The 21,234-nt window shown below is 40.1% G+C and overlaps 1 protein-coding gene across 6 annotated transcripts; it reads left to right on the plus strand.

Moving 5' to 3' along the window:
* The first annotated feature begins 1,477 nt into the window (after nucleotides 1–1,477).
* NDUFAF6 (NADH:ubiquinone oxidoreductase complex assembly factor 6) lies at nucleotides 1,478–19,280 on the plus strand. 6 transcript variants are annotated; one of them, XM_030943676.1, is made up of 9 exons: nucleotides 1,478–1,617; nucleotides 5,036–5,135; nucleotides 6,202–6,324; nucleotides 8,349–8,405; nucleotides 9,981–10,083; nucleotides 12,619–12,752; nucleotides 14,565–14,666; nucleotides 18,568–18,624; nucleotides 19,127–19,275. In XM_030943676.1, exons 1-9 carry the CDS (start codon nucleotides 1,478–1,480, stop codon nucleotides 19,253–19,255), a joined length of 945 nt encoding a protein of 314 aa, XP_030799536.1. In that variant the 3' UTR covers nucleotides 19,256–19,275. The 6 variants fall into 6 exon arrangements, with proteins under 6 accessions (XP_030799536.1, XP_030799537.1, XP_030799539.1 ...); XM_030943677.1 differs by having other exon boundaries at nucleotides 1,498–1,617; nucleotides 5,036–5,139; nucleotides 19,127–19,280; XM_030943678.1 differs by lacking the exon at nucleotides 1,478–1,617 and adding an exon at nucleotides 1,673–2,674 and having other exon boundaries at nucleotides 5,036–5,139.
* Nucleotides 19,281–21,234: the final 1,954 nt, after the last annotated feature.

Genomic DNA, 21,234 nt, shown 5'->3' on the forward strand with positions numbered 1-21,234 from the left:
ACTAATGAAAAATGAAAGTGAGCAGTGGATGTGTCTCTGCTGGTTTAATTCCCTGCGCTATAAAATGAAGATCAAAGTTGGCACCAAGGAAGAGGATGGCATGGCTGGGGATAGAAAGAAGAGCCAGACTGCTCTTGTGCCTCTTCTTGCAAGACCTAGATTGAGCTAGTTAATAATAGGTATCTATTAGGAGGTGTATTTTTAAGATGAAATTGCTTTTAAACATAGTGCCATTTCTATATGACTCTGCTGTCTTCATATAGGCCAAACTTTGAGGAAGCTGTTCTGTCCATGACTACATGGCTAACAGAGCCATTCTGTCTCTAGTTAAAATCCAGCCAGCCTGTATAGTGAGGAACCCCTCTGCCAGCTAAGAGGAGGAAATAAGACTTCTGCTGCAAAGCTTAAACACATTTTACCAAGGATGGAGCCCTGGGGCTAGTTTTGTTGCCTGGGCAGAACTGCTCTGCCTTTCTGCCTCACACAGCACAGCTGTGGCTTTTCCCAGTCCCACAGCCACTCCCATGCCACACTGACCAAAACAGGGAGGCTTTTACAATTCAGCTTCCTTGACTTTTTTGGGCACCAGGTTTAAAAACTTAATCACAGAATAAATTAGGTGTGAAAAGACCTCTGAGATCATCGAGCCCAATCTGACCAAACACCACATCAACTAGATCAAGGCACTAAGTGCCATGTCCAGTCTTTCCTTAAATATCTCCATGGACAGTGACTCAACCACTTCTCTGGACATCCCATTCCAATGTCTAATCATTCTTTCTGTGAAGAAATTCTTCCTAATGTGCAACCTAAACGTCCTCTCTCACAGCTTATGTCAATTTCCTCTTGTTGTGTCACTTGTCACCTGGGAGGCCAGCCCCACCTGGCTACAGCCTCCTCTCAGGCACTCGCATAGAGCATTAAGGTCCTCCCTGTGCTTTTTCTCCAGGCTAAATGCCTTCAGTTCCCTCAGCTGCTCCTCATCAGACTTGTGCTCCAGACCCTTCTGCAGCCCTGTTGCCCTTCTCTGGACATGCTCCAGCCCCTCAATGTCCTTCTTGTAGTGAGGGGCCCAGAACTGGACACAGCACTTGACGTGCGGCCTCACCAGAGCCAAATACTCTCACTGCCCTGGTCCTGCTGGCCACACCACTGCTGACGGATGCCAGGATGCCATTGGCCTTCTTGGGCATCCGGACACACGCTGGCTCATGTTCAGCCAGCTACCGACCAACACCCCGAGGTCCTTTTCCGCTGGGCCTTTTGCAGCCACTGTGCCGGAGGAGCGGAGAGATTCGCCTCGGGAGGCGCTGGACGCTGAGGCTCAGCCGCCCTGTGCCGGGCGCACACAGCGCCCCGGCCGCGGGCGCCCCCTGCCGGCGGCCCGTGCTCCCCCTGCCGGCTCCCGTGCGCCCCCCGCCGGCGGCCCGTACGCGGCGCGGGGCGGGGCGGCAGGGCCGGGACCATGGCGGGCAGCATGGCGCGGGCAGCGCTGCGGCGTGGTGGGATCGGCCCCCGCCTGGCGCAGCCGCCGGCGCTCGGCGGGAGGGCGGCGGCGGCGGGCTGGAGCGGCCCGGCGGCCGGAGGAGCGGTGCAGTACTGCGCCGAGCTGGTGCGGTGAGTGCCCGCCGCGGGGGCTGCAGGCGCGGGGGGTGCGCGCTCTGCTGAGCGGGGCGGCGAGTCCGGCCTGGGAAGGCTCGGCAGCGCTTCCCAGCTGAGGGGAACGCTGACGACTTCCCGGAAAAGATGGCTGGGATTGCCCAGGGCGGCCTCGGGCTCTTCTGGCCCCGAAAACAGCCCGTGTGACCGGAGGCGGTGGGCAGCGGGACCACGCCGTGTCGGGAGCATTGAAACCCGGCGCATATTTAGGCCGCGTGGATGATTCAGCCTGCACACAGAATCACTGATTCGTCTGTATTGGAAGGGACCTTTGGAGATATCCAGTCCAGCCCCCGCCCAGGCAGGGTCACCTAGAGCAGGTTACACAGGAACGTGTCCAGGTGGGTGTTGAATGTGTCCAGGCAGGGACGCTCCACCGCCGTCCTGGGCAGCCTCCCCCGGCAGTACCCTCCCCCTCCTGCCGCCCCTCCGTGGCTGCGTTTCTTCAGAAGAACGGAACGTTCTTGTTCCCTTGTATCGGTGTTTTGGAGAGCGAAATCACCGAAGTGGATGTTTAAAAACATTGGCTGTTTTCAGATCTTGGCTACTGAGAACTAGCCATGCTTGCTGAGCGCTCCCTGGAAAAACGGATAAAGCAGAGGACATCTGACAGCTGGAGCAGCTCAGTACCTTCTCTGTCATAAACGCAAGAGGAGGGCTATGTTTCCAAAACATCCTTTTTGTTGTCAAACCCAAAATGCTCCAAGAAGAGCACAGTGCAGTCAGACTTCCAGGTCACTTTTCAGTCTTGGATTCTGGGCTGCAAACAATGTGTAGGGCCCCTTGGCTGCTTTGGAGTTCCCAGGAATTCGGTTCTTTGTAAAGTAAGATGTTAAACAAGTTTCTTAGTGAAGACCTAGGTAACTTCTCTTTGGATACTGTTTTTCCAGATGATTGACAAAAGCTGGGAGAAGGTTTCCATGTGTGCATAGAAAGAGTGGAACAGGATTATCTTCTTCAATCTGGTGCTTGTAAAAAGACAGAGAGATGTGTGTGGTCTGCAGTAATGTTTGAGGTAGGAAAACTAAGGGAAAGAAATGGGACAATCTTAAATGTTCAGTGCAGCAGCAAGAACCTGACCCGTACAGATGCGCCAGAATGCACAGCCACATTGCATTTTTCATGATTTTCAGAATACAGCTTTCTTTTCCTAGTTATTCTACCCAGGATTCATTTCCTTGATACTCAGGAGACCAGAGGCTGTGTGTACAGACAATACACAGGTAAAGTTAACATCTGCAGGTGAAATGTTTCCAGTAACAAGCAATTATGAACAGAATAGTTCGGTTCCAATGAGATGGTTGAATTAAAACTTTTTTTTATATGTATTTTTGTTAAATGATAAGAGGACTAATTAGAAAAATACACAAGCATTCAAAATAGTAAAATGAAAAGTGGTTATGCTTTTGGCATTATTTAATTGAAGTTGCTGTTCCCAGTAGTTCAACTATTGCATGGAAATAATAACTATAAAAAATAAGTGGAAGGAATTATTCAAACAGTAATAAAACACTTGGGGCTATGCAAGTGTCAGCAACTCCCTAGTTCAGAATTTGAGTCTCCAACACATTAGGAAGTACAACTGAGTTGTGCTTTAATAATGTATATTTGTTTTTGCAATATGGAAGTTGCCCTTTCTCTTTGGTCTTCCTTTTTCTGTTAAACAACTAAATTCACTTCAAGCTATTTACTTAAAAAATGGTTTCCTCATAGGTATTTTTTATGTCTTTTACTGTCAAGGATGCCTGGTCTCAAAGACAAGCTTGTGGATCAATAGCTGTATTATAAATTCATTATATGGAAAGTCCAGTTATGTCCATTTCTAATTTTTCTTCTGTCTGTGGGTTCATAAATAAGTTTATACTTCTTTGAAAAACCTCAACTTATTTATCAAAAAACTCAATACCTGACTTAAGGTCATTCCCTCCTTTCTACATTCCTTAACACTAATGCATGAAGAGGGTTGGGGTGGTACGTGATCTTACAGCAATATCAATTTTATTTTACTGAGGCTTAATGGATTTGCTGCACTAAATTTTTAAGCTTGGAATAATTGAAAAAAAGCAACCAAAACCCCACCATGTCAACAGCATTACCAGAGGGAAGATAATTTTCTCTATTGTGTTGCTGTGTACTTTGTGTAATGTATTTCTTTGTTTCCGTTCCGAAAGTAGAGGTGGTTCTGTGTTGTGTGAACAACACAGACTGGAACTGGGAAAATGTGGCTGTAAACCATGCAGCTCTGTCTAGGGTGGACAATACTGGTATTTCTACAATTAGTCTTGAAAAAATACTAGGTTTTGAGCTGATAATACTTTTCAAAAAGTGTCTTAACTGAGGGAGGTTTAATGTATCTGTTCTGTAATATGAAGGCGTCCTTTAAAGCCTACTACAGCTCAAAAATGTAAATTTTTTTTGTTGATATTTCTGTATTTGCATTGAGGTCTAAAGGAGTCTGACAACAGTTGTGGAACAAAGCATTTACTGGTTTTCAGCTGCTGTGTATTGTAGGGTTAAGCATCTCTGTTAAACTTCACTTCCTTTTTGTTTGATGCTAAAAGTAGCGATCCTAATAACCTTTGGGTTTAGTTTGGCTTTCTGTTTTAAGATCATATTCAAAAGAAATATGAGTACCTGCAAGAACAGCAAACTTAATGAAAATGAGTGCATGTGTTTTCCTGGACAACCTGCTTCTCCACTCTTCAGGCCAAACTTGGGAGTTCATCTTGTTCTAAGGAAGAATCAGGTTTCAGGCTTATCAAAAAGTACACAAAAATGTTGTTCAAAACAATCAGTTTAGTTTTTCAGAGGTGGTCAGGTGTTTTTGTTAGCTGGAGTGATGTTGTAGTACATGGTTCTGAGCGCTGTGTTTTTAATTTTGTGCACACCCACGTGGCCAAACGAAGGCACATCACTCCGGGTTGGCAAGGAGTTACCTGCAGCAAAACTGCCAACTCCCTGAGGTTTTATGCTTTGAATAAAGTTGCCAGTAAACAAAAACTTAATGGTTAAGCAAGCACTCTTCTGCCAAGCTCCAAAGAACAGTCTTCTAAAGAAATGTGGTTTCGTGTTTGGAACAGAAATCTGCAAGTTGGACCATCTGGATTCTATTTGCAGTTCTGCCACAGCCGTGCTCCATGCCTTTAGCCAGATATCTTGAGATGTAGAATTCAGAGGTGCACTGAGAGTTCAAGCAGCCTACACTCTCTCTTGGAGTTGGTCTTACTTTAAAACAAGCCTAAAAGCTGCTACTTTTGCAAAGTCAGAGTTTTGAGCTATAACTTACTGCGACTCTTTCAGGAGTTCAGTGCTAAGGAATAGCACATCCAATTGACTTAGAGCTATAAATAACATGTGCATTTTGATTCTTTTATAGGAAGCGTGACTATGAAGGGTTTCTGTGTTCCCTGCTGCTGCCTGTGGAATCTCGAACCTCTGCTTTTGCCTTGAGAGCATTCAATGTGGAACTGGCTCAGGCAGGTATTAAAATACATTTTGAACTCTGGAAATTCAAAATAAGAATTTTGATACTCTTAAGTTACAAGAGTAACTTAAGAGTTACTTAAGAGTACTTGTAAGTACTCTTTCTGTAGTCAGTGGTGTTTTGCCCAAGGTTAACTTTTATACAGTCAAGGGCCATGAATAAATAGTGCAGTACAAACCTCCAGTTTTGAATGGCCCATGGAAATTACCCAGCCTGCCCTATTATTTTGTTTATGTGTATAATTTTAATGACTTTTTTCTTTATCCATTTTAAAATTGAGCTGTAACAAACAGGCAGTGGTTCTTGATACTGTTATGTGATTGCATCTAAATCCTGGCTTCACGTGCAGTTAATGGGTAAAGTGCAGCTAAATCCTAACTGTAAAAGATTGGTCAAAAAATGGGATGCTATAATCAGGACCAAGCCTTTGTTGGCAGAAGCGAGGTGATGAAAAGGCTGCAGGAGGGAAGTTTGTTGTTAGAGAGTTGTGAAAGAGGAGTGGCTGCAGTCTCCGATTTGCAAGGTGCCCAGAAACTGCCAGTGCAACCAGGAAGGTTGGCAGTGCTTGCCAGAAAGGAGTGATCCGGGAAATGAGCTGACCAGGCAAAATCCCTGACCAGCTTCTGTAGGCTGTGCTTCTGGCAACCCATGGTGTGCCCTCCCTCGCTGCTGTCACCGCTGCATTTATTCCTTCAGGGATGCAAGCTAAAGTGAGGGTTGCCCAGCATTTAATCTCTGTGGGTTTTAAATCAGGTTGTGGTGAAGATTTTGCATTTGAACTCTGGAAATTCAAAATAAGAATTTTGATACTCTTAAGTTACACTTGTAAGTACTCTTTCTGTAGTCAGTGGTGTTTTGCCAAGGCTAACTTTTATACAGTCAAGGGCCATGAATAAATAGATTATGCAGTGTTCCTAAGCTTTATGAGGAATAAATGTCAATTCAGAACTGAGTTCTTTCTCTGCTGAGTTTGACTGTGTCCTGTGTTTGTCTTATGAGCCTAGATAGACCAAGTTTATTAAAGACACTGAATTTCACTCTAGATGTATCCTTTCCAGATTAAAGACTCCATAACTCAGAAGACGACGGGTTTGATGCGGATGCAGTTCTGGAGGGACGCTGTGGAGGACATATACAGTGATAACCCGCCACATCAGCCCGTTGCTACAGAGCTGTGGAGGGTAAAATACACCTTTCTTGTCCTAAAATCTGCTTTAATATTACTGTGGGAAGTAATGTCAGTGTGCTGTGTGTGCTGTGTGGCATCTGTTCTAACCAACAACACTGTTTCCAGCACAGATCCAGAACACAGCACCATAAAAGTTGCTGTGAAGAAAATTAACTCTATCCCAGCCAAAACTAGTAAGTATTCAGATAGAAGTTATTCTGATTCTGGGGTACCAATTGCAACCCTCTCCAGTTGCTAAGACTGCCAGACATACTCCCTTCTCACAAAACAGAAAATTGGTTTTGAAGTGGAAGAAGAATGGTCTTTGGTGAGATTTCACCTCAGGTATGATTCTTATAAAGGAAGACCAATATAATACATTCCAAACAAAACTGCTTGCAAAATAAGATGATGAAAAATAATTCAGAAAGTATTTTTAGGAGGTCTGATAGCTCTAAGCACTGCAGAGCACTGGAGTGAACTAACAATTCGATGTGACTTGGTAACTTTTGCAGTCAAGATGGGATTTTATTTCCATATTTCAGCAAATACCCCAAGAGTGACCTATTTGAAGCCCATGACTTCACAAATATCCAAGAATGTCATTGCAATTCTTAGAAAAAAGGATTTGGAAAGACACCTGAGCTCACAAGTATTGCAGAGCTGTTAATAGAATTAACGTGTCTTTGCACAGCATATTCTATGTATATTCCTTTGTTGCTGTTAAGTTTATATGAGGACAGTGTGATTTTCCAGAATAAATTCAAGTTATGATGCTTAAACGTGTTCCTGGAGTTTTATATATCCCAGAATACTTGCATGTAGGTTCCAAATTTTTATACACTAGTAAAGTAGACAAGTAGCCTTAGGTAGTATTTCTAGAATTATTAATAGCTCAGCTCTTGGTGACTTTAATATAAACTTACACAGCATGATGCGTGATCTTTTCTGTCTATTTTGAACGTATGAAAAGTGAGACTTAATTCTCTGTTCATTTCTGTGGAAGAAGCCAATTTTTCAAACATCTGAGACATGAGGACCCATGTGTTTGAATGAAGTAATGGGTGTAACATACAAATTGGGTAATTTAGCATAGTTGAGTTTGGTCCTTTAAGTCTTGACCTGTTAGTATTCCAAGGATTTAATTTACAAAATGATATGTGACGTGAACAAGTGAGACTAAAAACCAATATTTGTAGTTATAACTTAAAATTTTCCTTTTCATATACCAAGTACTGTCTCAAGCAGAATATATAGAATCTAGAAGATCTGGTCTTGTAAAACTTTGAAAAATATTTACTAATATGATGGATGTAAAGAAGAAGTTGAAAGTGAGCAATGAGGACTAAACCGTGAGAAATCTGCTCCGTAAATTTTGTTTATAGATGTTGTCACATGTGATTGTAGCCTTTCTGAAAACATGTTCTGAAAAATTCAAAGTGTGGAATTAAGAGAATTGAAGGTAAGTTGATAGAATGAAGTGGCGCAGGAAGGAAGTCAAATATAAGACAAGAACCAAAAGAAGAATGCGTGAATATGAGATGCTGTGCAATATTTCTTTAAACAAACCCATAATATTAATTGTATTGCTTTGTTAGCATTCTGTCTTTACAGTACATGTTGGTATGTTGTGCTGACATTGTCTTGAGAATTTACAGAGGAAATATTTTTATTGCTAGGCTCTGGAGGAAACTCTGTTCTTTTTGGAAAGTGAACATCGTTATCTGCAAATATTTTGTGGGAACATATGACTCCAAGAATAAATTAATTTCATAAACATTTTTAAAGAAATACTTTTAGTTTGCTGGCATGATGTCTCGTATTTCATTTTCTGTGTGCAGCAACTTGCTGTAAGTGCCAGTTGAAAATTTTTGTATTTGAAAAAGATTCTCATTTTCTGCTGACTTGCCACTTTGATTTAACCCAGTGAATACAAGTCTTGTATTAAATACCTAAAATGTATTTCAGCCTTCAGAATGCAGTACTACCATCACTTTGTATACATTGATGAGGAGGTTTTATTTTTTTAATTTTCAGGCTGTCAAGAGGCATAACTTGACTAAAATGTGGTTCATGAAGATCATAGATGAAAGAGTAAGTATTTACCCTTCAGAGTCTGATTCTGGCTTTAGTCATATTTTGGGTTTTCTTTTCCTTATTTTTATAGGTTTGCATGTAAAAAAAAGCTTATGTAATTTTCCAGACAGTAGTATTTCTCTTTAAAAATTATACTGCTACATTTTTGAAAATTCTTCCTTGATGCTACTCTTCATAGTTTCTGTTCTTTCTGCAAAAATGGCTAATAGAATCCTTCGTTTATTTTTTGTCTTAAATGGATGTAGTTTGTGAATTCATGTGGATATAAAATCTCAAAATTTAAATGACCTATCTGAACCCTTCTGCCACACTTTCATGCTACTCCTTATCATGGCTGTGGAGTTTTTTCTAAGCAGTGGTGTTAACTGGAGCATTCAAATCACATGAAGTTTAAATTAGCCACCTTTTTTCTTGGGAAGAACAAGGTTAAGAACATCACTGGTACAGTGATGTTGCTACAAACTCTGACACAAGGACAAGAATGAAAAGCAGAGTGCAGGAATCTCCTAAGCTAGTTTTGCTGCTAAAGTAAGTGTCTCATGAAGCTATAAATTGAGCAAATTGATGGTCAGTTACTTGCAGAAGGTCATTGCTATGAAAGACTTCAGACTTTCTTGATGTTAAGACTTTTTTACTCTTTAGAGTGGTATGTTTCAAGCATAGAAACCGCTAGGACAGGAGGAGTGCTGGAGGATGTTACAGTTCTGGGTGTATTTTATTATTTTGGATGTATTATTTGTTAGCACCACTAAGTTGTTCAGGCTGAGAGATTTGGTGCTGTTGATTCTGGGGAAGAGAAGTCTCTGGGGAGACCTTAGAGCGCCTTCCAGTACCTGGAAGGGGCTTACAAGAGCTGGAGAGGGACTTTTGATAAGGGAATGTAGCGATAGGACAAGGGAGAATAGCCTTGAGATGAAGAAGGGTAGGTTTAGACTAGATTTGAGAAAGAAGTTTTTTACTGTGGGGATGGTGAGACAGTGGAACAGGTTGTCCAGAGAGGTTGTGGGCTTTTAATGAGGTGTTCAGGGATTGGGTGGACTTCTGAGCGACCTGGTCTGGTAGAAGCTTTCCATGTCCATGGCAGAGAACTTGGAGCTGGATGATCTTTAAAATCCCTTCCAACCCAAACCACTCTATGATTCTATGCATCTATGGTTTTTTACATGACTTTAACACTTCTGTGCATTTCATAGATTTATTTTATGTTTTTAGAAAATACAGTCCTGTTTATCTAAATTTCTCTCTGCTTCAGATGCAAATTAAATATTGACAACCCTGTAATGTAAGAATACCCTATAATGTTTTGGTTTTGCTGTTTCCTTTTTTATGGAGAATTCTGATTTCATATTATTGCAGAAAGTTGTATTTGCTCCTTGGCCACAGTTGAGCATAGTTATTTGTTAGGCTTGCTATAAGCTTTAATGACTGCTTCTATCTGAGTTTATACTCTTTCTCTCAATTTTGTCCTTTTTTGCTTTTGGTGGTGCATTGGATTGACATGACTGGAGTAATAAGCCTGTACAAACAGCAGTTATGTTTGCATTCTACTGAAGGTCCGTGTTTATGTTCCAGGAGAAGAATTTGGATGATCGGCCGTACCGTAACATCCAGGAGCTGGAAACATACGCTGAGAACACTCAGAGTGCTCTCTTGTACCTCACCTTGGAAACACTGGGTAGGTGTTTTCCCCTTTCTCGGTTTTGCTGATGACTCATTAGTGCAAGTACAATATTTACTGATATTTCAAAAAGCCTTTTCTTTTCCTACTGGAGTTTAATTTCAGTAAAAGTTGTCCTAGGTAGAATTTCAGATATCTTTTGGAGATGAACTATAAATGTGGAATTGTACTGCAGCTGTCCTAGTACTCTACTTTCCTTGGAAGCTGCTCAGGGCAGAGCTCATTGAAGTGCAGTTTCCTACTGTTCTTTGTTGCTTGGTTTCCTCTGTTCTTGCTCCTCCTACAGCATGTGGAAAATTCAGCTCTTCACTGTATTTCAATTATTCCTGCTTATCAGAATACAAAGTGCTGTAGGTACCCTGCAGCTGTTGTTCTGTATTGCAGTGATGGACACTGGTTATCTTGAAACAGCCAACTTCCCAACCTATAAACTTCCTTTGGTGATGTTGTAAATTTGGGTTTGAATCCTTTCCTCTTCCTATAAGCAGGTTAACTATCGATAATTGAAGAGCTAGAAAAAAATGCAAGATAGATGATCCCTGTGATTAAGAGCTACTGTCTGTGTCAGGTCTAATGTAAGAACCACAGATTGGGAAAGAACTGTTCATTTGTAGTGAAGAAAAGGGTAATTTTCATTTAGGTATCTGTTGCATTATGGAAATATTCCCAGTATGAGCTTGGATGTAAAAAAAAGGTGAAAAATATTATTATTATTATTACTTAGTGTTTAGTATTGTAGTAGCAATATTTTCCTCTTGCTTGTCAGACTAATCTGATGAAAGGCAAATACTGATGTTAAAAGTTAAAAAAAAGAGAAGTAAAAAGAGAGAGATGGTGAGTACATTCTTCTTTGAAAGAATTGAGGAACTTATTTCTTAACATCTAGTGTTTGCTTCCTCAGTAGGAAATCAGTGAAATGTTGCAAATGTCTTTCTGAATCTTTTATTGAAGAAATGTAGGCCATGAGAAATGCCAGTGTCTTCCATTCTGAGAAATCCTGAATAAGTTCAGTCATGCTTGGATCACTCACTCCTCGTACAAATCAGATAAAACTGTTTTTGAAAATCTGTATGGAGAGTCTGGATAGTCTAAGTCTCCTATTTTCAAATTTAACTTCTCTTAAATATACAAATGTAACAAAATATCTAAGCAAAAGTCTCCTTCACTGCATATTAAACAGCTAACTTTTGTTATTTATTTTTCCCCAGAAATTGAGAAACTAATCAAATACAGCCCCTTTCTTGGTGTTGCTCATCAGCAGTGTTTTCTAGACTAGGTGGACCTGGTTTCATTCAGGTCATGTTTGCTAAATTTCTTGTGCTTTTTAGACTCCTTATTCCTGACCAGTCTCCTGTTGTCTCTCTCCCAGTGCGTACTCTCCCAGTATGAGTGCTGTTGTATTCTTGCTGATTTCAGGTTATTTCTTTTGTCAAGCTCATTTTGGCTGGTACTCCTGTCATCCGAAGTCCTGGTACTTCCTCTCAGCTCCTGTCATTTAAAAATACTAATATTTGTGCTCTCTAACTAATTACTTAAGTAATTAGTTAGAGAGTAATTAGTTAGTAAGTAATATCCCTTGATTCCTCCAAGCCACACTTTGCTTTCTGCTGGCATTGCTAAAATCAGTCCCTGTAGTGTGGGTATAGTCACTCTTTCACAGAGGATTCTGAGACCCACTAAAGACCCAGACAGGCTTCTGCAGTGAATCTGGTACCCCCAGTGTTATTTCCAGATGTCAGTTAGGCTCATTGATCTGCAATTGCTGTATCCTCATTGCTTTCTTTGTAGAATGCTACTTCTGTTAAGAGTTTTTATAAATTTTAATTCAAATTTTCATTTTATCCCAGCTCAGCTTTATAATCAGTCTAAGCCAAGCTTGTATGGTCTTGCCATGAAGAGCAATGGTGCCGCTCTGCCCCACTCACCTCCCTCTTTCAGTTCTCACAGTTTATGTGACTGTGCAGTAACTAACATTTGTTTTCTGTTGTTTTGTTGATCTGATTCAGTTTGCCTCATTGCTCCTGACAGCACAAGGGAGGGGGCAGAGATATGGGTTTGGGGGGTGAAGCATAGGATCATTTCTCTTTGACTTCACTACACTGATATATCAGCTGCAGCTAATCATGAAACCACACTGTAAGCATTAATACTTGTCAGGAATCTCACACTTGAATGACTTTTAGTGGCAGGAAAAGCAGTTCTTGGAATACTGTTATCCTGGGAGAGGATATGAAATGAGTTTGTGTACCAGTGTGTTGTATCTGAATAGGTGTTGCTCTGCTTAGTGTAGCCTCTGCAGATACTGCAGCAAGTGGCATCTTGCTCCTGAATATGGAAATGAATGAATTTTCCTGCTGTTTTGCACCTCTGAGTTGAGATCTCAAGGCAGTTTATGCACATGGACCATTCTATCATGGACCAATGAATGTAGCTTTCTTAAAGTATGACTGTGATACACATCAGAGAAGACCATATCCCTCAACAGGCCTGACTGCATGTTTCTTTCTAAACATATTGTTTCTGCAATTTTAGGTGTGAGGGACATCCATGCTGACCATGCAGCCAGTCACATTGGGAAAGCACAAGGCATAGTTACCTGTTTAAGAGCAACTCCTTATCACTGTACAAGACAAAAGGTCTTTCTTCCCATGGACATTTGTATGTTGGTAAGAGAAGCAAATAGTCTGGAATTGAACAGTGTAGTTTTTCTATCTCTGTTTCTCAAGGCTAGGTATGACAGCATAATTTATTATGCCAGAAATAAGTGGTATGCTTTTTCTTTATTTTTACTCATTCTGCTGTGGCCTGCTAATTGTCACGGCTTTATATCTTTTGGGAAGTGAGAGGAGTGATCTTCAAGAAACTTCAAGAAATTCTAGATTTTCCTTAGGGGTTTGTTTGTTATTATTAAATGTATTAATATATTAGGTTACAGGAATTTTTCCAATAATGTATAAAAATGCATGTACAGAATGGGTCCTGGGGGTTTGTGTTTCGGGGTTGGGTATGGGTTTTGTCCTTTTTTTTTTTTTTTCCTATCGCCATAAAGGAAGCACTCTGAGACATTTTACTTTAAACAATCTTCTTGTGCTTCTCTTTATTACTTTTTCATAATGTGCTGGTGGTTTGTGGGTTTTTCCTGTTCCACATTTTACAGTTATAGGCTATATTCCATACATTTCTAGGAGATGGTATAGCCCTCCAATTTAAACTGTACATCAAATTTGCACTGGAATTTAGCAGATCTTTCAGTTTAGGTAAAATGAGATTAAAGCTCAGAATTTTTCATTAATGTTCCATGGTTTAGACATCTCAGCTGCTACTCCTTCATTTCCAGTCTTTATTTTTAAATGCTAATGGTGTTCTTTTTCAGCTTAACCAAAATTTATGCAATTATGGTGATGCCTAAGGTGGTTGTGTTAGTATTTTCTGAATATAACTTCAATACAGTTAAAAATTTGGATTGGAAGTCTAGTAATGTAGGTAGCTGCAAAAAATGATTAAATGATTGTAAGGTACTAATATGGGTCAGATCCTAAAGATACTAATATAGGTGAGGGTTATAAGACCACAGAAAGGAATTACACACTCCTTTCAGCCCTTCTGGGACTGCATGTTATGGGAGCCCTTCCAAATTTTCGCTTTTCAAACATAGCCTGAAAATTCAGTCATTCCTTGCCATGGAAGGTGTTCTGCAGTGAAACTGTAAAAATAGCTTGTATCCTTTCTGTGCAGACAATCTTGTAAGCATTTCAGCTGCTGGCAAGAACTGTGGAGTTCTCCTGAGTCTGTACCTCCTGTGAATCCTTTCTGCCCGCCTTCATGCAGCTCTCACATGCCTCAGTGTGGTTGAGAGGAATGGGCAACTGGTGCAATTCTGCATATGCCATATCCGGTCTTAACATTGGTCACTGTAGTTGGAGAATAAGTTTGGAGTTGGCTTTTTGGCTCTTTTCTGGTGGTTCTGGGGCTGGTTGGTTGGTTGGTTTTTGGAGACGGCTTTGTTTGATGTTTTGTTGGTTAGTTTGTTGGTTGTTGGTTTTTTGTGAGCCTGGGATGTGCATACCAATCCCAAGACTGAAAAGCCGGCGTGGCTTCTGTGGTAGCTGTTACTGGCTTTCGTCTGCTGAATGTTGATTCTTGGATTATGGTTTTAAAAACCGGGTATCTAAACTGATCTAAATCCTCCAGACTTTGAAATCTGACTTTATCTTACTGACCACAAAATTTTAGGAAACAAACTTGTGCAGAGAGTCTGTACCAACTGTTCTCTTTGTTTTCTTGATGTTTTTTTCAAGTGACTGACCAAAAGAAAGGGAATTAAAAATGAGAGAGCAATGGTAGAACACTTAGGCTGTTTTAGTCTTTAGTCCTTAGCTTCATTGCTGGGACAGGTTTTTGAGAAGCAAAAATGGAAACTTGATATTTTTAGAGGGTTTTTTCTCTTTTTTGATTTTGGTTTTCCTTCCTGTGTCTAGCATGGAGTTTCACAAGAGGATTTCATAAGAGGCAAGCAAGAGAAAAATGTGAGAGATGTAATTTATGACATCGCCAGCCAGGCCCATATTCATCTAGAACATGTGAGATTCCTTTCCTTTTATTTATCTAAATAAACATAACTGATGCTAGTCTTCACAAAGCATTTGTTGTTAGAAGACTTAAAGCTGCATACTTAATTTCAAATATTTTGCCCTTTTTTATTTTGAGGGTTTACATTAAAAAAATCCTACCACATTAAAGATTCAAATATTACAACTACTTCTGTATGAATATTATCTTTATGTACAGGAGACAGTTTACTCACAGCCAGGTCCAATTTCATATATATAAATGCCGTCTAAAAGAATTATTACTGGAAGAGAAACGAAGTAGAGTTTTATAAATGCAGCTATATGCCAGCATGGGATGAGCACCATAGAAAGAACATCTGCATATGGATTTCACCATGGAATGGCTGCCAGGAAAACAGAGCATGTTGTCTTTAACTGCTGGTTCGTGTGTGTGGGAGGGGGGATTCATTCCCTGACATGACCAGCCATGCCCAAAGCTATGTTGAGAAAGGTGCTTTCTGTTTATTTCTTTTCTGGCATGCAGCCGAGTCAATTACAAAGTCTGTTTGGTTGGAACAGTGGATGATGGGCCCTGAAGAACTGCAGAGTCCTACTCAATTTTTTATTTCATGCTTTTATTCTAGCTGCATTATGAGATGCTTGCCTAGTGCACAGTACAAAAGCAGAAGAATGTTTTATTGGCAATGCTTTGTCTTCCTCTAGCTGGAAACCAAAGTGCTACGAAAGAGTTTCTTAGGTCTACAAGTACATGTACACTTTGAGTATTGCACCCAGTGGTTCCAGTCTAGGTAGTCTAGAAAGAGGCCACTTCAGAGTAAAGAAATGCCAAATTTATCTCTGCATTTGCACCATTAAAACAATCCTCAATTACAGCATTACCTGTGATCACAGTGTCTTATGCAATTGAAATAGGAGAGCCCTTATCTTTTTTCTGAAAGTCAAATTTGGCATCCCTGGTTTGTTCAGTCAGTGCCTACTGAGATGATTAATGTTTTTGTTTTATGTTAATAATGTATATATGTTATAACAGCCCTTCAGTACCTAAAGGGAGCCTGCAAGAAAGCCAGAGAAGCACTTTTTATGAGGGCATTAAGGACAAGGGGAGGTGGCTTTAAACTGAATGACAGCAGGTTTAGATTAGGTGTTAGGAAGAAATTTTTTACTGTGGGGGTGATGAGACACTGGTACAGATTGCCCGGAGAAACTGTGGATGCCCCATCCCTGAAAGCGTCCAAGGGCAGGCTGGATGGGGATTTGAGCAGCCTGGTCTAGTGTCCCTGCCCATGGCTGGGGTTGGAACCAGATGATCCCTTCCAACCCAAACCATTCTATGATTCTTTGTACCCTTTGGCTTTATTTTTCATACACTAATTATAATTCACATTTAAGGCATTCCTGTTCATCTTGTTTAACCTGATGTCTCTGTTTTTGTAGTCACATGCCCAAGAAAACTGTTTATTCCATTTAGAAGCAGGGAACAGAGACAAAGTACAACACCAAAACTGTCAATTATCTTTGTTCAAGCTGAAATAATTTTTTTAATTCTCCACCCTTCAACCCATAATGTACAGTGTATAAAACCCATCGCCGTTTGGCTAAGAAAAATGCCAAGTGCATGGCCTAAAATGCCTCATATCAGGGCAGTGAGTAATGTGTATTTATGGTCCACGTATTTAAATTTGGTTGCTGGTATTGTATGAAAACTTTGGGATAGAAGCAGGAAGAGAATTTGGTTCTTCAGAACCTGTCAGGTAATTTGATAATTCATAGTGCTTTGGTCCCCTGGTTCCCAACATGAGTGTACCAACTTCTGAAGAGAACTGGCCTCCTTTCTTCCCACTTCATTCCTAGAGCCCTGCCCATGTTATGCACTGGGAGGGTCCTGTGGAAAGTATGCAATGTTGTCATGTAATTGGAGACTAAAGAGAAAAGTGTAAATACAAAGAAACCAGATTAGGGCAGCATTAGCATTTTATTCAACTGAATGTTGATCCTGGCACTCCTCCCATTTTCTTTCCCCTTTGTATGTTTTTTAATGGGTGGGTTCTATCACCTTAATTAAAATTTTTAAAATATGCCTTTCTGAATATTTGCTTCTAGTCTCCCATCATCAGTGAATTGTTGACAGTGCAGGAACTGTAGAGTGTTCAAACCAATTGAACTGGCCATAGCTGGCAGCAGTAACAGAATATTGGCCTCCTTCATAATCAGATGGTCTCTGTTAATGCAAGGACAAGGATACTTTCTGCCTAATGGATGAAATGGGCCTTTGCTAGCAGCATTTGCTGGGTATTTCAGGACCTTAGGTAAATCTAATGGGCTGGTGCCTTTAAATGCATCTGTTCTGCTGTATAAAATCACCATTTTGTTTTGCCTGAGGATCTTCACAGCCACTTATCCTTTGTTTTAGTTGGGATTACAGGGTAGGGTAATGTTCAAACCTGCAGAGAGGTTTCAGCTATCTCAGCTTTTGTTACACAAGCCATGTATTTTAGAGGATGAGGGTAACAATTACCACCCCCATTTCACAGCCAGAAGACACCTAAATCTGAAATGCTGAATGGAGTCTCAGCCATGAAGCATATTGTAGTAGTGTGGCCATTAATATTGAGAAGAAAGTTTCTGGAGTATGGTCAGGTCTTCCTGACACTGCAGCTGCTGACCAGCAGGTGGCAAAATATGATAATGAAGATTGCAGTTTTCCTTAGGAATTGTGTGTTTTATCAGCATAAAAGCATATAATGAAATGCTCTGTCAGTCTCCCAAAGTGTTCCCTTTGAAAGCCTACAAATACATTTGCACATTTTCCCTCTTTCTCTTCAGCACCCCTTCCCCAATTCCTCTGGTGAAAAAGGGTCTCCCTTTTTGCATTTGTCTCTGTTGTCCTACGTCGTTATGGGATTCAGTTTATCAAGGGAGATAAAATGCTTTCTGAATTACATGTGACCCATTCTAGGTTGAGAAGGTCAAACAAGACTACTTTATTTTCTCATCTTGCAATTAATAATAGAAGGGCAGAGCATTAGATCAGGGAAGAACATTTTTCTATTTTAGAAATAGATATACACACACAGGTGTTATTATATCTGAACATTTTAAAATAATTTCTCTTCTGAAAAGATTGATAATTTTTTGCTCCTAAAGTTTCAGGCTCATTTTCTCAGTTGTCTGGAAAGGCCCATGAAAAACTAAACTTTACAAACTCACACACTCTTATCAGTATTTATAGAGAGTTAGCTTGTTTTAGCCTTTAAGAAAAGGCAAAACAAGAAGGGATTTTGTTTTTATAGACAAGCATTACAGGAAGACTTGTTCAGCTCTGTTAGATGTACTGACTTGAATATGAGTTTAAACTGCAGATTTGATACAGCCATGCTTCAGATTTTTATATGTGGATACTGAGGAACTGAGATCATTTCAATGTCTCAGATACATAACCAAAGCATTTACAGATGGACTCCTGGGACTGATGGCAACATTGAACCAAAAAGATGCACTCAGAAAAATATATTTCTGTTCTTCCATCATTTCTGTCTATTAGGGGAAAAAAAAAAGTTAAACTCTATTTACTAAACCAGATGCAACTTAGGACCTTGTTGGAACAAGGCATACTAATTTACCTTGGTTTACAGTATGTAGTCTTGAGGTCTGTCAAATCTGTAAGTATTTTTGCAAGCCTCTGCCAGTATTACATACTTTGGTGTAACTACTTTTGTACACAGCTTTCATGGAATGAAATGTTACAGTTTCAGGATGTCAAAATAAAAAGGGATAACGCTGGTAATACAGTGTGTTGCCTCTAAGCATTATATATAGTACTTGATGTTTAATCAGAAATGTTAAATTTTTCTGATAAGTACTTTTTTTTGTGTTTTGTTTTTCCCTCCCACCTTACCCCATTTACTTTTAGGCTAGATCTTTCAGTAAGAAAGTTCCTGTGAAGGCGTATCCTGCTTTTTTCTGTACGGTGGGTGTGATATCACTCTTTAAGTGATGGACTTATAACTGTTCTGATGCATTTGTGAAGAGTATTCAAATTAAGCATGGGGAACTACCACTTCGCCTGTCTTATTTTGGGAGGATGTAATACCTAAAACTCATAGAAATCATAATGTGTGCCTGACTGTAGAACCTTACAGTTTTGATCAACACTTCTAATCTTTCTCTTTTAACTACATCATTCCACCCAAGATATCTTTATTCATAGACTGGTGTTCTAATGTAAAAGCCCCAGATCCTGTCTATTTTCATAATTTGGTGTTTGGTCTACTTAAAGATAACGCTTCTCTCCACAAAACTTGACTTTTTTATATGCTTGGAATGTGATGATTACATTACCATTTAATAGCAAAGGCAAACTGTCAAGCCTTTTTTGCAGTTTCTCATTTGGTTTCTCATATTGCTTTTTAAACTTAATGCCTAATTATTTGTGTGCATCATGCGTATTAAGCCTTTTTCTTCTTTTCTAGGTTGCTTTAGATGGTTATTTATATAACATGCGGAAAGTGGACTTCAATATATTTCATCCAAGCTTACAAAAGAAGAGTACATTATTACCGTTGTATTTGTATATTAGATCTTGGAAAAAAACATATTAAAGTTTGGTTATTTTAATATGGATTCAGAGTGCTGAGTTTTTTTCTTTAATGTCTTAACTTGCTAGAATTGCAAAGTGTCTGACTTCACACTTCTGCAAAATGCTGTTCCAGGGAAACAGCAGATGTACATGAACTGTAGCTGTCAGCTTGCTGGCAGTAGCTAAGTTTCTTCTTGCAATATTAGGCTGATATCTCTTTTTCACTTGTCTGCCAAGTCATATGTCCTTGTCTGAGATTGCTTTTCTTGTCTTTCCTGTAATAGCAGCAGTATGACAGAATTCTTGGAGAAATACTGTGCTAATGGATATTTCTGACAGTTCTGATTCTTTGCCAAGGAAAGGAAATAGAAAAAAGACTGCTGTGTTTGTTCCCAAAAGCAGTTAGCGTAAATGCCCTATAAATCAGCTAAGTAGTTCTCTTTAGTGCAAGGAGCAGGCTTCCTGCAAACAGTGGTGATGCCTCAAAGTTGGAAGAATGAGCATGTATATTTGAATGCAAGAAAACTGTCAGGAAAAGCTTTAGCAGAAATTATTTAACTGTGTGTTGAGATGGAGCATTGAAGTGTCTATAGGTAGTGGGAGGATAGCTTTGCAACCAAGGAAGAGAGCCCATCAGTTAATATGTATGGATCAGCATGGATAAAACAAAATACATGTATCTCTGGTGTTTTCACTCTGCTCTTGGTTTGGCTGTATCTTCCTCCTGGCCTCACAGCTGTCATTGCAATGTAGGTTTGAGTGCCCCTTTGTTCCGTATTGAGCACATCTCTCATGACATACTCCTGTGTGGCTTCCCTGAATTCCTTTTTTTTGGTACTGTGGAAACATTCCTGAATAGTTCAGGTAATTTTAGTCCTCTCTCTCTCTCTAAAGATACCAGTCTGAGCTTTTTTGTGGGAAATTACTAGTAGCTTTGTACTCAGCATCTCTTAGAATGAAGATAAGTATTTCTGTTTGATTTGTTTTATGGTAAAAGAATGCTTCCTAGCATTCAGCTTGATCAAATTGCACAAGTCTGGTAGTTTGTTCTGCCTTCATCCTAGTTCTAGTAAATAGCTGCTTTTCCTAGAGATTTTTTTTCTTAAATGAGGGCTAATCACCCCAGATGCTTGGCTGTATAACAACATCCTGTATTTTTGTGTAAAATGTTGCATAATGAATTTCTGAGAACAAGATCTGTGGCTTTTTCTATCACAAACTGTCAGCATAGTAGAAGTCTTAGGAACTTGACATTAAGTTCTTCATTTGGTGATTTTGCTTTACATGTTTTAAGTTGGTTTGTGATACAGATCTTGGTTAATCTGCAGGTTTTTATTCCTGAGTAAGACATTTCTCTTTGAATTGGTTCTGCTCAGGATCCTGCTTTCTGTATTACTAGAGATGGAATAATCAAGGTGATACAAACCAAGAAGAATCAGTATGTACTGGATTGGCTATTTTCTTAATGTAAAATCTTTACAGATTCTGTCCACTTTTCAGATCAGCTGCAGTATCACATCACTGGTGTTTCTGAATGTGGCAAAGAGGTCTGGTGAAAAGAAAATGTTTAATTCCTATGCAGGCACTGCAGCTCTTTGTGCCAAATGCAGAGCAAAGGCTTAGGCTCTGTTGCTGCTACCAGGCCAGCTGCACATTCCCTCTGTTTATTTTGTGATCTGGAACAAGCGTTACAAATGCCTCTTTCTGCACTTGGTCATGTTTTGTTCCAAATGTGCTGAGTCAGGCCAGTTGAGGCAGACCTGTCTGTCCTCTCAAAAGGAATCACTCTCCTGTAAAGTCTTCTCCCAGGCAGCTAGCAACAAGATAAGAGGGCATAGCCTCAAACTGTGCCAGGGGAGGTTTAGGCTGGATGTCGGGAGGAATTTCTTTGTGGAAAGGGTTGTTAAACATTGGAACAGGCTGCCCAGGGGAGTGGAGGTGTCACCAACCCTGGAAACATTCAAGAAATGACTGGATGTGGCACTTAGTGCTGTGGTTTAG

This window comes from Camarhynchus parvulus, chromosome 2 (genome assembly GCF_901933205.1).
Source record: "Camarhynchus parvulus chromosome 2, STF_HiC, whole genome shotgun sequence".
Taxonomy (NCBI): domain Eukaryota; kingdom Metazoa; phylum Chordata; class Aves; order Passeriformes; family Thraupidae; genus Camarhynchus; species Camarhynchus parvulus.

Excerpts from the sequence above, each read along its gene's own strand:
- NDUFAF6 (XM_030943676.1), top strand. The coding sequence starts at position 1,478 with ATGGCGCGGGCAGCGCTGCGGCGTGGTGGGATCGGCCCCCGCCTGGCG. Across the intron at positions 1,618-5,035 it reads TACTGCGCCGAGCTGGTGCG|GAAGCGTGACTATGAAGGGT; the intron begins GTGAGTGCCCGC and ends ATTCTTTTATAG. Across the intron at positions 10,084-12,618 it reads CCTCACCTTGGAAACACTGG|GTGTGAGGGACATCCATGCT; the intron begins GTAGGTGTTTTC and ends CTGCAATTTTAG.